The sequence below is a fragment of the Dermacentor albipictus genome, chromosome 10 (genome assembly GCF_038994185.2).
Source record: "Dermacentor albipictus isolate Rhodes 1998 colony chromosome 10, USDA_Dalb.pri_finalv2, whole genome shotgun sequence".
NCBI classification, from domain to species: Eukaryota; Metazoa; Arthropoda; class Arachnida; order Ixodida; family Ixodidae; genus Dermacentor; species Dermacentor albipictus.
In genome coordinates, this window is record NC_091830.1 from 9,499,932 (window position 1) to 9,516,611 (window position 16,680).

Here is a 16,680-nt window from a genome sequence, read left to right on the forward strand (position 1 = left end):
TTGAAACTGAGAGCAGATGGTTAGACCCACACGAAAAGTTGGGCTCTCATTGCACATCTTAACCAAAACTTAAAATGTGAAATTTTTTCTTTTTTTTGAGGGCCTCGAGGACTCTCCCAATGGCTGTGACTGCTATTTCAAGTCAGGAAGTGCAGGGCCATCACTGTGTCATTTGCTCTGAAACATTCAAAAATCACCTGCATACCTAAGTAAAACGAGCATGCCATGCCTGCAGAATTGTAGCTATGCGTTCGGGATTTCTGTTATTAAAAAAAAAGATTGTTGTCATCACATGTGGTTATGTATGCATGGTCATTTGCTTCATGTTATACATATTGTAAGCAGCTGATGTTTCCAGGAAATGATTGCATGCGTATCAAGGCCTAAAGGAATACTACTGACATGAAACTTCTCACTTTTTATTTTTTTAACATGACACTTCAAAAACTCTAAACCTTAGAAAATAGAAAAAATACTGACATGCACCAGAGCACTAAATAATTTATCAATATGCTTTATCCTATTCATCATTTTCAATTTTGATAGTCAAGGTAGTAATGTCTCATGACATCAGGGCTCACAGGCTTGCTCCATTCATGTGATCACTGCAGCTGTCACATGTGAGCGCATTCAGAAGAAACATATGCAGCTCTCATTATTCATTTTTTTATGATAAGCATTATCATTCCTGATCTTATTGCTAAACCGACGTCACCAAATTTTGCTCTGTGTCATGACACAATGAGAATGTTGATCATTCCAGGTCTAGCATACTGAGACAAGTATGAAGTTCGCACGGTATCTTGCAAATCTTTCGCACCCTTCGCACGAGCAAAGTGTGATCCTTTTTTGTGCGAGAGGAGTGGGGGGCACAGTTTCTGCAACTTTAAAGTTGTTTCAGTACTCCTTTAACCCTTTGAGGGTTTTTGCCGTACATGTAAGGCGGCGGTTTTCTGTCCTGCAAGGTCTTTGCCAAACGGGTATGTTTCGACCCTCCGTTTGAAATTTCGTGCCATAATGATGATGCAGGCTCACTGAGAGGTGCTGCCATCTCTTCAGACTTGCAAGAAGCGTTTGAAATTTGTGCTACCTTCTTGGGGAGATAAAGAGAACTGATTTCTAGCTTCAGCGCGTCACACAGACTGTGGCAACAGCCCTTTTGCGGTTTCGGTTTCGCTGCGTGATCGCAACGAAGGCGCGCGAAACGTCATTTTTCTCTTTGTCGGCACTCTCTTGCAGAGCTGTGGAACTTGATTTCTATCTTGATTGGCACTGCTCTTAGCTTATTTATCACCACCCCTCATGAAGTATTCTTGCTTCCTGCGGCAACGCGCTTACGCGAGAGGGTGCTTCAGACCTCTGCCCAAGGCAGCCGCATGCAGGGAAGATGTCGTGTGCGCGAACACAACTCGTCGTTCCAAGAGGAGAACAGACACGCATTTTAGGTGTGCAGACTGCGATAAGGCGCTGTGCGTAGATCCGTGTTTCAAGGAGTACCACACTCTGAAATACTATTGAACATTTTGCAGTTCTGAGTGATGCCGACACCAAAATACTGTTCCTAATTTTTTTTTACTATTTATTCCTGACTTTATACATTTTGTACATTCAAGATCCGTAATAAAGTAATTTGACCACCTGGGAAAGTTTTTTCAACATAATTCGACCCTCAAAGGGTTAACATCATTGCAAAAGTAATAGTAAATGAATAGTGATCAGTCGTTGCCACTCAGTATCTCCACACATTGTTCTACTTTTTGTAAGCATCCATACCAGGCATTCTCTTGACTAATAATATTTCCGTTTTGTTGAGTGCAAGTTGTGGAGGTCTGGTACCTCACAGAAGCACTGCCCACCGTAGGTTCAGGCTTAGTGAGCCTCGGGGCTGTGTCAGCCGTCGCCTCGCTTAATCTAGCACGTTACTGCGCACGTGTGCTCACTCTGCAAAGGGCACCCAGCACTGCGCATCAAGAAACACAGTATTGCTCTGAGTTAATGGGAACAGGTCTGTTTGTCTTTGGTGCACTTGACACTGCACAAACTTCCAGCTTTATAGTGGCGCACAGAGCAAGAAGGCTCCTGTGCCACGGACAGAAATTCAGAAACGGAAGCCGCTAGCACGTCGCTGCCAGAGGATGGTTCCCTGCCACATGTCACTAAGGGCAAAGTGTCCCCATGGCTATGCTGCTCACTTTCTCAATAAGCAATGAGCCTAATCGTGAGAGCAGCTGGGGCACTTTTTGTCAGCTTTGGCTTTCAATAAATGCAGCTCGGCGTATTATGACCACGCATGAGCACTAGGCACTGCTATTTAGCTTAGCTTTCAGAAAAGGAGCAATGCCAGGTATGCACCATAGATGAACTCAAGTCCGAGCGACGGCCAAAACAAAAGGGGCCGGTGGATGAGAGGAGAAAACGTATACGCACCTGATGCTAACCCTGAGAGATATCTCTCTCCCTCCCCCCTTGTGCCCAATCATGCTGGATGTGCTGCCGCTGCTGGAAGTGCGCAGTGCCAAAAACAAAAAAAAAGTCAGTGAGAAAGATCACCCCTGATAACCATTGTGGGTGAAAAAGAAAAGGCATGGGGGATGACAGAATAGATAAACACCTCTGACTGGGTGTGCCCCGAACCCCACAAACTGCAAGTTTAAAAATGTGTGCTCCCCTTCTTGCTCTTCTTTCTTTTCCCTTTTTCTTTTTTTTATTTTAAAGTGTTGCCTCTCACAGTTTACTTTTGATGTCAGTGGTGGTTTCTGTATCTGATAGTGTTCCAATGCATTGTTGCTTGTATTCACTACCAATGTGACCTTTGCGTTGCAGGAGTGCGATCGGTCGAGCGCTGCTTTTCTGATGGTAAGTGCACACCTCTGGCAGTATTGTTTAACCTGATTTTTTTACTGTTACCATATGTAATACAATCGGTCACAGAATTAGGGAAGCCGGCTGTTGTGTTGTGTATCAGCCGGACGCCAGGGTGGAACAGACGTTTCTTGATGCAGTGCCCTTTTATAGGGTACATGTGATCTGCCGACTGCTGCTTGCGTGGCTGATAAGCGATACTCATGAAAATGCAGTGTCAGTGTGACACGTGATATCAGTATGCAACATTCCTTTCTCTTAAGATTCGTTACACAATTCCAAGATGTCTGGTTAGTCGTCAATGCCATAACGTGCGACAGGCCGTCTAACGCATGTTGATCTTCGCGGCTCGACCGGGTCTTGGGTAGCTTGGCTCAGACTTGCCCCTGTGGCTGCTTCCGTGCTGGCCGGCAGCTGTTGTCGTCTGGCTGTTGGAGGTTGCCTGACGGGGTAGTCTGCACTTTGGACTGGATCGGCTTCAAGCTTCGTCCAAGCACTCCTCAATTGGTTCCAGTGCCTGTGATGGCGCTCGCAGTTTTCCAGCTGGACGGTGTACGCACCGAGCCTCGGACTGCCACAACCCTGGCCACCTTGCACCTTGCACCCGGACAAACACATTTAACATAGACCGCGTCACTGACACGGAACCTCATAATCTCTGGTCATTGCAGTTCAGGCGCGTGTTGCCGGTCCGTATGAAGTCTGTCCAAGGCTGTCCTCAGCCTTCGTGCGATCATTAATTCTGCCGGAAATTTTCCCGTGATCGAATGTGGCTTTGTGTGCTGTTTAAAGAGGAACCGCGAAATCTTGCGCTGCGTCGAACCTCCTATTGCTTCTTTAATGCTTCTTTAATTTCTCTTACCATCCTCTCCGCCCTACCATTACTGGCAGGATTATAAGGTGCAGTGAAAATAGCATGCACACCTTTACACTTTAAAAACGTTTGCAACTCCAAGCTAGTGAATGCTGTGCCATTATCTGAAACGATAACGTCTGGCACACCGTGTGTTGCAAACATCTTCCTTAAGCTGGTGACGACCTGTAGCCTTCATGGATGACATCACTTCGACCTCAGCCCGGTTGCTATACGCGTCTACCACGATTAAGAATACTTCTCCATTAACTGGGCCAGCGAAATCAATTTGTAAGCGACCCCAAGGTTGATCTGGCTTGATCCAAAAATGCACTGGAGCCTTGGGATCGCTCTGCTGGTTACTCTGACATGGCTGACAGTGCTGTACAAACTCTTCAATTTCGTGGTCAATTTTCGGCCACCACATGAGCCCCCTAGCTGATGCTTTCATGGCACTCATCCCAAGGTGATTTGCATGCAGCAGTTGAAGCACACTTTTTCCTGCTGCTTTAGGAATTACAACGCGATTCCCCCACAGTATACAATCACAATGCAACGGCAACTCTGACTTCCTCACCTCGTAAGGCGCAAACTAGCTGTCCATTTGTGTTGGCTGTTCGTAGTAAAGAATCAAGGCTGTTGCCCCGATTCTTTACTACCAACAAAGGCAGCTTCGCCTTCTGGCCCTTGAATTCTACCAAGATGGTTGCTCGACCCAGCAGTGGTAACGCCTCCTTTGACCAGGTTACGAGAGTTGTTCCAGTGGTTCCTCGATTACTCGAAATGTATCTTCACTCACTTTTGAGCATGAGGCTCCGGAATCAACTTCCATATTGCCCTTGTATCTGTACTTTAACCATAAACTTCTGTTCTTGCTCTTTCATTTCGCAGAGTGAAAACAATTTACTCATTTTGTACACGCCTTTGCTCTTTTCAACTTTCCTCTTTTGCTCAGGCATCATCTTCCGGGCCGCTCTACTTTCGCCTTTTGAACGACAAGCCCTTGCTACATGTCCAACCCTTTTGCATTTGAAGCATGCCGCTTTTCTAAATCTGCATAAATGCGGAGCGTGCATACCGTTGCAACAGTAGCAACTAGAACCCTCTGCTGTGGTGTCCTGCTTCGTGTGGGTTGCTTGCGTCATGCCTTGGCAGTTCTTTGTCTTGTCTCAGCCTTGCATGCGTATGTCTCGCTGTTGCTTGGCTGCCGCTTCTGCGGTCACGGCCATGTCGTACACAACCTTGAATGTAAGGTCATGTTCTCTGAGAAGTTGCTGCTGAACTGCTTCGTTCTGGAGGCTGCATACGAAACGCTCTCGCATCATGATGTCCAACGGGAGCTGCTTATCGCCAAAACTGTAGCCTTCAGCTAGCTTCCGAAGCGCCGTGACGTAGTCCGCAACCAATTCCTTGGCAGCCTGGTTTCTCTTGTAGAACAAAAACCTTGTGTACAGCTCTGAAGGCCTTGGATGCAGGTGCTTGCGAACTGCTATCTTAATTTCATCGTAGGTTGCTGCTGTTGGTCTTGCTGGCTTCACCAGAGCAACAACTCAGCAGGATGGCTTTTTTCTGTTCTTTCGCTATCTTGTTTGCTTCGCAGAACATTTCTAGCCTCGACATGTTCGTCCCACGACGCGTTCGTGCCGAGACGATACTCACCGATCCTGCCGACAGCCATCGCCGTCCCTTCCTCGTTGCCAACTGTTGTGTATCGGCCAGACGCCAGGGTAGAACAGACAATGTTTATTGATGCAGTGCCCTTTTATAGGGTGATGAACATGTGATCCACCGACTGCTGCTTCCGTGGCTGATAAGCAATACTCATGAAAATGCAGTGTCAGTGTGACACGCGATATCAGTACACAACAATATGCAATACAATCGTTCACAGAATTAGGGAAGCCGGCTGTGAATGGCTTCTGTGGAAAGGTGACGACTGGTTCCTTGATGCTTAGATTTGCACAGAGTTTGCATTTCAGGGCTCTTTTTGTCTAACACCATGCTTGTGTGCAGTACTTAAAGGGATAGTTAAGACGAAAACTTAATCAGGACTCATAAACTTGTTTCACTACCTTAGTACCATTATTAAGGTTGGACACATATTAGTAATTACTGGAGAAAGTGAAGTTCAAACTTTTGCTTCCCCAGTTTTGCACCAAAGCCTTGCCACTTGTGTCACTGGTAGTTGCTAGGATTAAATTTATCAGCATTTTGCCCCAATTTTGTGTCTGTGCTCAATTGCACACTTGGACATTTGAAATATTCAAGAACTAATAAAGAAATATCCGCTTTTACGAATGTGTCTGTTTAATTTGTTCTTTGAATGAAACAAAATAACATTCGATTCATTATTTGATAGTTACAGACATTCACACACCGCTCTCTTAAAACAAACTGGTATGCTTCCAAGCAATACAGTTGACTTCTGTTAATGCGACCGTGATGGTGCCGACGAATTTGATCGAATTACCCAGCGGGTCGAATGAAACAAGGTGCAGAAAAATGCCTATACACACCACTGATTCATTTGGCACTGGTTGCCAGATTAAAACGCGCCTGCTTCATTGCATCAAAGTAGAAAACTAATGCAGAAATGATATTAAAGCTCCTAAATAAATTAGAAATCTAATGGGCACCCTATCTTTAGCGAGGAAAATGGGGAAGGTCTAATATGTGTTGCACGAGGGCAGCCAGTTTTCTAAAGTCAGCTTTGCCACACAATATTTTTGAAGTCAGCTTCATCTCAGTACGGCAGTGTTTGCAGTAAAGCACACAAACGCCACCCATGCAGCTTTGGTTTGGTGTCCGATTGCATTGCGCAGGCAATTTTCAGCCCAGTTTCTATGGGGAAAAAAATGGTGCATGTTAGAATCGAGTTGATACCGTAATCAGACATTGTGAGCTACCATTTTTGATTGGACATCTTCCTAGGACAGACCAAAAACAGGTGTTTTCGACTGGGGATTTTATGTGGGTTCAATGTAGTATTCACTTTTCCTTCAGCTCTGCCGAGACCAGCTGCCGCTAAAGGAATCACTATTGGGTCACCATATGGGTTTTGCGCATGCATGCCAAGTGGTAAAGTTCGAATCATCACATGAAGGCCAATTTTAGGATCAAAGTAACAAAAGTTTGGGCCCATATAGATGCATGGGCACCAGCCAGGGCCTTTAGGATGGGATCGAATTAACCAAAAACTCAACCGGAGTCTAATTAATGAGAGTTTACTGTAGTACATTTCACTTGCATGTGCTGATGCATCTACACACACACGGAAGGCATGTCTTTTGGAAACTGAATCAAAAGTATGTGTTGTCTGTTTCAGTACTAAATAAAAAATGCAGGTTTTCGCATCGATGTAGTGCTGTCTCTAACTGCGATGTGCGATCGTGCTGTCTGTAACTGTTTTAAGCAAGCATGCTGTGTTTTGCTATAACACTCATAGATGGCAGCACCGTTTTGCTGAGGAACTGCATTACACGGTGGAAATAATTAAAACTCATTTGTGTCAACCATTTCTAGCAGTCAAAACTGTGCATTGGGTCTGGAGCCCTCTTCTACAGTGTCCCTTATAATTTACTGTGCAGTTTTGGTACGTTAAACTTGACACTGCAACTAATTAAAGTAATTAGAAGTGAGAACTTCCAATAATAAGTGCAATAGAGAAAGTTTCTTCGAAGTTCTCAGGCCCGACACTCGACTTCCTTTAAAGGGACAATAAAGGAAAATGTTAAGTTGAACTAGATCTATAAATTATTCATGTAGAAGTTTATCATATTTTTCTGTGAGATATCACTTTCTTGTCTAAAAAATAACTGCTGAAGGTCACTCTAGTGTTGCTCAATTTGAACCGCCTGTGCCAAAGTGGACAGGTTCCTGTAATCTCCACGCGACCTCCCTCTATGCCTCTCTCTGTGAATCGGCCAATGCTGACGTCATGGGACAGATACCATAGTCCACAACAGGTGGTGCCACTGCTACTTTTCATTTTCGTCATTTTATTGCTCACAAGAGCTCTGTTTTTGCTACGAATGATGAATTTATTACTACAGAAGCTTAATGTTATTAAGCTCAACTTAATATCGCCGTTTAGTGTGCCTCTACAGGTGAACAGTCTGGCGTCATATACTTTATAAAAATGAGGTTGGTCTAATAAGAAATAGCTTTTGGACCCATAGCTACTGATCTTGTGCCTGCATAAATTGTGTCTTTTCAGATTTTTGGAACGAGAATGAGAGTTTCAACCAATTTTAAATGCAATTTTTTTTTCTATTTTTCTAACAATTTTTCAGTGCTTTTCTATCTCAAGTCAGTGCTCAACTTAGGCATTGATACCATTGGGTAAGTAATATCATTGACACAAGAATCTTTATAAGACATTCTGAATCTACTGAGCTGTGAATTTTATGGCTCCGAGTAGTGACATTGGGGAAACTGAACTTGGAATTTTTCAGTGAGTTCTTAGGTGTGTTGAACTGATGATGGGAAACCACATGTCACTGCTGAATCCTGCCAAGTGCTAATGCATGCTGTTAGAACTTTGGCTTTAATATGTTTCCTACATTCTCAGCATTATTGAAAATATACTGTGGCAAAAATAGGTTAACTTCAAATTTTCAGTCCTCAAGTGTGAATTTCGACAGCCTTAAAGAATGCTGAGATTTATTTCAATATATTTAATTATATGTGATATCAGTGCTTGTGTACGAAGTTCAATTATAACTAACATTGATATAATGGAGTGAATCTAAAATGTATGTTGCCGACATCAGCATGTCAGGAATATGTGCCTATAATAAATATCAGGTACAGTCGAACCCACTTATAACAATACCGGTTTTTACACTATATAAGTTATAACAATAAGAAGCTGCGGTGCCGTCAACTTTTGTCCGTTTTCCATGGTGAAATAGCCCGCTTACTACAATGCCACGATGCTGCATTATCAGTTACCACGATGAAGCCTGGCTGCTGCGTGTCAGTCCCGAAAGGTAGCGAAATACGAAATCCTTGAAAAGAAAAAAGAAAACGAGAAATTTAAGCTGCTGCATGATGGTCCGCTGCCCGAACAGCTGCTGCGCGCTGATTTTCCAGCTTTCTCCATGTGCCTCTCTCCCATCGCCCTTCCACTCCTCCGAACACGAATGGGCTGCGCACATAGTTCCACGCTGCGCCTTCCTCTGAAACACGAATGAACCGCACCAACTGCACTGCTCCAAGGTTGCTCGTTGGCTCCTCATTCAGCACAGTTCTGCAAACAGCTTAATTGCTCGCATTCGTTTTTGTTGGTTGTGTCGAAATCATTCCTGGCCACCCGATTTCTTAGCCTCATTTGACTCGCCGCCGAAACAGAAGATGGCTGATCCCCCCGCTGATCACCGGCAGTGCACAACATTGCTGATGAAAAGAAAGCGCATGGCTATTGGTATGGTAACTAAGTGCTTCTAACCAATGAGGCAATTGTCGTGAACGTGCTTGCATCGGACAGGGATGGCGACGACAACAGCGATGACACGGTAGGGCAAGCTGCCTCAGCATTGTCCTCACAGGAGGCCAGGCAGATGGTTCAGTCCCTCTGGGGCTTAATTTTTGCGAGGACCTTCCTCTGCACTACGTGGAGCACCTGGATTGCTTGATGAAGGATGTTGGCAAGTTTCGTGTAAAGCATGCAAAGCTGACAAACATAGGGTTTTCTCATGCAAGCCAGTGAGAAGCATGGGGCGAGATGCTTGTGGCGATCTCGCCTCAGCGTTTCTTCTAGATTTCTCAAGCTGACCGGCTGCTGTGGCAACCTTCTTGTATTTTTTAAAAGGCCCCTTTTGGGGCCAACAGAGCGATGCCTCGGCAGAGCTTGCATAATGCTTGCCACCTGTGACCCCTCTTTGCATTTGTTATAGCAGTGTGATTCCTTAATGCCGACAGCCGGGGCTTGTTACTTGTGATCGCAGTGCCCAGGAGTGAGTACAATCGGCTTACGGTTGGAGGAAGGTGGTGGGGAGGAGTACTGGCTTCCCCGCCATTACAGTTTTCTCACATCAGCTCTGCCATCCCCCTATTTTGATTTTTTTCATGCAACCCGGTTATAACACTTATTGGTTATAACAATGAAATTTCCGTACCACTTGAATATTGTTATAAGTGACTGTATATTGAAGATATTTTCCTGTCGGAAGCCTAACTCATTCTAACGAGGCTCGTATGGCATCCTTTTATTTCATCATAAAAAGGAAACCTCCATTCTGTTAAGGGTAGTAGGGCTGTTCACATGAATTTATGCACTCGAACTTTGTTACAAAAAAATGGGATATAACAAAATAATGGCTATAACGAATTATATGAAGTTTCCCTCTAATTTTCCGGAGATTCACGTACGTAACAGCCTTGTTCTAAAGAAGCGAAATTGTCCTGTCGATGGATATAACAAACTAAATTCATCTCCGAAACAAAAATACCTGACCATTGCAAGCTGAGTGCATCAATTGCCGTAGTGTTCGGAACTTGTTCGCTAGGGCAGTTCAAAATTCCCACTTCCCCACGTCAAATTCGCCATCGAGCAGTACTGGTCTCTCTCACCACCGTGCATAGCTGCACACGTGCGAACAAGCAGCGTCTCACTGTCGCACTTCTCCACTGAACTCTCTCTACCTGTTGCGTGTGCCTATACGCATGGCTGCACGCAGCAGTGCATAAGATTAGTGCATTCACTTCTACTGTGCAGCATGCAAAGCAGGCAGGCATAGCTTAGTGACGCCTCCAAGGCCTCCCCAGTGCAATCTCGGGGTCACGCCTGCTGCTGCACAGCTAAGCGCAGTTGTGTGAAAAATTAGTGCATTCACTTCTCTCGCTCTCTGTGGCGCGCCACTCTAGCAGCCGCAACTGGGTCTCACCTCTGACGTCTCCTCTGTGCAATCACGGAGGTCACATCCAGGCCGTGCATTCACCTCTCCCTGTGCCATGCTGTGCCGGCTGGTCGTGGCCTTCGAAATCGCTAAGGCACCGGTGTAATCTCGGAGGGGGGGGAGGGTCACGAGCCAGTCGAGCCACGGCGGCGCGGTGAAGGTCACTTGGCTACTCAATCACACGATGGAGCGCTGCGTTGTCTGCCGCGTGCTGCTTGACTGCGATGAGCAAAGTGGAAAGTGGTTGTGAAAGGCCATCAGAATGGAATACAAAGCAGCTATCTAAAGGCTGTCGCATCAGGTGCTATGAACTCGCATGTTGCGCGTGCAGAAGATTCTTTTGTTGTTTTATTCAAATTTCATTGCATGCATGGCCACGTAGCAGTTCTGCGGGCTGCAAGGCCGTTTTATTATTTCCATGTTTACAATTGTGCACCCGATTGGGCACATATTGCAGCAAATGGCAATAATGAATATAATGAAGTAATTTCAGCTCCCCCTTCAACTTCTTTATAGCGAGGTTTGAGTGTATTTTCTTTTTTTTGCATGAATGTATGGATAAGACTTGCTAGCTCAGTTTTCTTTCTTTTGCGGGCTCTTTTCCAGGACTTGTTGTGGTGACACTCAAGTCGTTGGCGATTGTTACCAACTCCTCGCCAAAGTGGTTAAAGCAGTGGGGCTCCTTGTGCAGTTTGCCACAGGGCAGCGCAAGAACTACTCGCTAAAACCCTGTGCAGAGACACTCATCGCTTGGACGGAGGAGATATTTCCACCTCTACTCCACCTTCTCAAATCAGGTTCGTTGTCGGCAATTGCACGATTTGTTGCACCTTTGCTACCTAAGCCTTCCCAGCTGTCGAGATGCCGATATGCCAAAATTTTCCTGGAGCAGTGGTTCTCAAATGATGCTCCAGCAAAAACAAAGGTTATTCTAGTTTGGCAGCTGCCAAACATTGTGAAGTGTCATCATCATAATGATTGGCCATTTTTACATATTGCAGGGACCAAGGCCATTAGCGACAATCTCAAATTATTGAATTTCAGCACTTATAACTTGCAGAAAAAAGAATAATGATAAAGAAAGAACAGCCAAGTTGAGGTGTAGGTTTAACAAATTTTGTCTTAAAATGTGGCTTCAAGGTAGCATGTGCAGCATTATTCTACATCTGCCCTTCAAGATTTCATTACCTCCATGGGAACCCTACACTCTCCCCACCCTTGTGTTTTTGAGGTTCCTTCTTCAAGGAAAAACCAAGCAACCCGGAAAACTGGGAAATCACAGGGATTTTTAGCAGTCTGGAAAAACTCCGGGAAAGCTTTTGGAATTTGTACCTCTATCCGGGAAAATTAGCTGTAATTTTATCGAAAGGGTCGAAAGTCGCGGTAATGCTGGCTCGAGTAATAGACAGGAATCATAATGAATCGTCTTTGATGCCCTGTCATTAGCTGGAGGAGTTTCCAGTGTACAGTCAACGACCGACTTTCCAGATACCTGATAATTCAGACAGCTTCACAGCGCCACCACGTAACCTATAGTGTCAATGTATAAGAATGTCTGAAATTTTGTACGCAAGAACACTTCGCTGTCCATTTTTCCGGACCTTGTGGCGTGATCGCAGGTCCGAAATGGCATTAATCAAAGCCACCACTGCTGCCATTTCGATTACCTTGCCGCCTCGAACCTGCGCTCACGCGCAGATCCGATGGCAGCCGTAGTCACCATCACGGCAACGCTAGGCCTAGCTGCTTCAATGTTCGCTATTAAGCATTTTGCCGTTTGGTGCCATGTTTTTCATTGAAACTATTCACTGCTGTCAGCAATGGCACCGACTCCGCTTTGTGGTCCTCACGATTGGCTTCGAAGCTCAGAAAGCACGGTGCGTTCCATAATGGCGATTCCCGAAATTCAGCGTCGCCTCTGTATAGCAATGTTATAGCAAATGTTATAGCAATACGTTTTGCCGGATAGTGCATTTTTCGTCACACTTTTTTTCTCACACGGATAAACGAGGTTCTACTGTATTGTATCTCAAAGCTTTGGGAGTCCTACAAGATGTTTAAATTCTTCCAGACTCTTCAATCCTGACTTGCAAGCTGAGTACAGGCACCGTCCTCCCATTGGTCCTCAGGGTCAGGAACGATGGCCAGCTTCAGAAGGTACGCTCTTGGCACCATGGAAATTTTGCTGCTGATGCGGTGCGAGGGGTGCTTTTGCATGGTTGAGTGCATTCTTGTTAATGCAGCCCTGATTAGTCACTGGCAAAATATGTGGGATGTGTTGGTGCAGGCACACCCTGGCCGGCACTGTTCTCAGATTGCTTTTTTTCTTTGCTGAGAAGGCTTCGGGAGCCAGAAAAAATAAAAAATAAAAAGATAGCTAGTATCGCCACCCTAAAACGCTAGCCTGCCGTAACATCATGGATTTTTACTGCATTTACTCTAGTCTAGCTTAATCTTTATCACTAATAGTCTAGCTTAATCTTTGTCACTAAATGAGGTCTAGATTGCGTTCTCAAGGAACCAAAGGATCGACCTAGCAAGTTCAAAAAATTTTCCTGTTTCAACATAGTGCAAATGCTGGAAGATACTTTGCACTTGTGGTGTCACGTATGTTCTGGCACTCAAGCTGTGGCACAAATTTCAAACCTATGGGAGTATGGCCTTGCATGGCTTGAGTAATGTATCGTATTTGCTCACATAACGTTCCCACTCGCATCCCCCCATTGGCCATCAAAAATTAGATTTTTTTTTATTTCCTCAAGTAATCGTTGTACCCTTGATATTGCTGCAGTGACAGTCGTCTACAATCGCCAACCAATTTTCCGGACCTTCTAAGGACCAAAAAATTGTCCGAATAATCGAACAGTCCAAAAAACTTGTTCAGCCCCCCCCCCCCCCCCCAAATATATATATTAGCCTTAGAACGGCTAAAAAAAATTTTAGTAACGCCCTGCCCCACACTATGTTTGGAGGCGATCAGATTTGCTTGGATTTGTGCAAGAGTGATGTCTCCGTATACAGTCTGACAGGAGCATCATTGCATTGGTGATCTGCAATATCCATTGCTGGAGATTGCCATGGAGATCAAAGAAACAAGTCACGTTTCTTCGCAACATTTTGCTCTCGCGAAGCAACATGAGGTGGTGCCGATCACACAAATGCAAAGCCGCACAAGCACACACAAAGATCCGGTGTTGTGTTTGAGACACGCCTACTCTGGGGATACACCACATGCGAACAGCAACCGAAACTTTAAAATAAATAAATGAATAAAAACGTATCCCCTATAAGTGATTATAATGACAGTGCTGACCGAAAAAAGAAAAATAAAGAAACAAGAAAAAGTGGCGCCCCCTAGAGCACTGTATCAGCCAAGGAAGAGAGGGCATGGCTTCCGAGACTTGAGGGTGTCGCACGCTCTCTATTGAAAGCATGCATGTCTGTGATAGGATGATGTGGGCCCAGGCCTCAAATACACCAGGATGGCACAGTGCACAAAGAGAGGAACAGGACTTGGATAATGTACACGATAACACACACAATTCAGTTCAGGGTTGTCTGTCGCTTAGGTAGTCATGCACAGTGTCAATGTAGGAACACGTCTGCTCGCATGTCGGTATCACACACTTGCTGCACGAAGAGCCGTAACAATGAATCTGGAGCAGCAACTGCTCGATTTTTCGGACGTTCTCGCAGCCCCTAGGAAGTCCAAAAAATCAGATGCTGACTGTGCAACTGACCAAGAGGGTGGTTCAAATGGTCTGTGGGGTGAACGCATGGTCAAAGGACGACGAGAACAGAAAGGACCTATGCATTGAGGAATGAACAGGAAAGGAATTGTGCCGCCGCTTCTTTGAAGGGACTTGAGCTCAAAAAGAAAGTGTTGGCTGATGCCGAAGTGCAGGTGTCCCTCATCTAAACCAAAATAAACTCTTTAAAGCAGTGAAACACAACACTGAGGCATTGTGCACAGGCTGAGGGTATGTCAGAACAGTTGAGATTGACTTAATAGCTGTTGAGAGAGAATCTCACCTGTGACTAAGCTTGGGCCTCATACCAATGAGCTTGCTATCAATTGATAGAAACAGGTCATATTCGAAAATATTTACTTCTGTATGCATCTCTTTTTTATTCATACCTGAGAATGTTTGACTCGATTCGCAATGGGTTTTACTATTTTTGTCGAACGAGTTTTATTTTCTGTGCATTGCACTAAACCCTCCCTTCAGTTTTCTTCATGAATAAAATAAACTTCTCCTTACTATAAAAACTGAATTAAGTTGTTTTTGTTTTTAACATGCTTACTAGAGAGTGACAGCTTCGGGCAACATGGTGTCAGCCCAGCTTGACACAAAACAAAGTTCTGTGTCACTTAGGGAATTTTGCAAAGCCACCCAGGGGAAACGTGGAAAACTCGAGGGAATTCGGAAATGTCAATTTGGTAGACACCCTGACTAGGCTGCACCTTTAGTCAGCCAGATGACTTTAATGCGACCTGTGCAATGATGCATGCACTAGGCATGCCTTTAGTCAACCAGGACCGTGGGGTGACCGTGGCGTTGGGGCAGCGTGCTGCTTGTCCTACACCCCGGAGGCCAGGGTTCGATTCTCACTCAGACTGAAATTTTCTTTTTCAAAGCAATTAATTTGCTTTGTTTTCAGGAACCTCCCTGAGAAATTTGGTATCAATCTGAGCATCCTCTGCATGTGTTGTTACTGTTTGCACCGTTGGCTATCTTTGATACCATCTTTCAGTTACACCAGTGCCGACAGATTTTCGCGTAATCAGGCATTTAATGCTTGCGCAATACTTTTTTTTTTTTTTTGGAGTGCATCTATAAATGGGTTATGCATTTCTTCCTACCCAGGCATTTGATCCGTGGCCCAAGGATTGGTTTCGGGAGTCACCATTGGCTGAAATCTGTTTCCTTAGTGGCCTAGTCTCTGGGCTGAGCGAAGAGGAACTTCTGCAGACAGATGAAGACAATCGTACTGTGCTACTACACATCCTGCTCAAGAGGGCTCTTATAGTCCACGAGAGGCAAGCATTGCCAACTTGAGTCTGTATGTTGAATGCATAGGGGGTGAAGTAGCCAACTGTTAAAGGCAACTGCGCATTCTGCATTCATAGTTTTATTCATCTTCCTAAAAATACTTTTAAGGCAGAACACTCCAGTTAAAGACATTATTTTTTATTTATGGGTACATTTTGATCAAACTTTCATCACTTAGGTATTTCAACATGCTGATTTCAAATATGCAAATGATTCTTGTGCAACAAGCAGTTTTCAAAATATAAGGAAATTATATTTTTGTATGGTATATTTTGAGGTGAACTCTATTAAATGTTTTTGTTATGGAGGAGACTGGGATATCAAAATGTTGTTGAATGATTAGAATTTGAAGTGCTGTGAAAATGAGTGTTCTAGTAGATTGATTTGTATGAAAGCTACAGCATGTCGAACTTAAGAAACCATATGCAGTATAGCACCACTGATGTGTTTCTTGTTCATATGTTTTCCCGAGTATAACATCATTAAAGCCCGGTCCTATACACATAGACACCTATAGACACCTATACACAGCAAAATTTCATTCATACGTTTTGGGAAAAAATGCAAAAAATACATACTGAGCAGGAAGACATACGATTGGAAGTCACTGAAAATTTGGCATTGGTCATTATTGTGGCTTCGGCAAGCATATGTTTGTGCCTTTGTCAGCAGCTTCTTTGAGGGAGGGGGGAAGAGGGGCACTTTTTGTGAGAAGTTTTACATGCCCGCTCCTCCGTATTGCAGCACGAGCCCCCTACAGGGAGGGGGTGTCTCCTATTTTCCTATTGTGTAATGTTTTAAGACCGTTACAGAAAACTGATGAAATCAAGTTCAGGGCTGATGCGTTAATACCATGCTGTCATAGTGACACTTGATGCTCACTTTGCACCATCTCCAGCAGGGAATGGCAGTGCGTTTGGGTTATCGCCTGTTAAGTGTGCAATATACTTCCAATGGCACTACTCCACATGCACTTTAAAACTGTTGAATGAAGATGCTTATCGCAATAGGG

At 44.6% G+C, this 16,680-nt stretch overlaps 1 protein-coding gene across 2 annotated transcripts in view; it reads left to right on the forward strand.

Moving 5' to 3' along the window:
- Positions 1-16,680, forward strand: part of THADA (Thyroid adenoma-associated protein homolog) — a 94,168-nt gene that overhangs the window by 4,072 nt on the left and 73,416 nt on the right. For both annotated transcript variants that reach the window (XM_065454682.2, XM_065454681.2), the window contains exons 5-9: positions 2,824-2,856; positions 8,008-8,056; positions 11,221-11,411; positions 12,686-12,771; positions 15,483-15,655. In XM_065454682.2, coding sequence (XP_065310754.1) covers positions 2,824-2,856; positions 8,008-8,056; positions 11,221-11,411; positions 12,686-12,771; positions 15,483-15,655 — 532 coding nt within the window. The remainder of the gene's footprint in view (positions 1-2,823; positions 2,857-8,007; positions 8,057-11,220; positions 11,412-12,685; positions 12,772-15,482; positions 15,656-16,680) is intronic.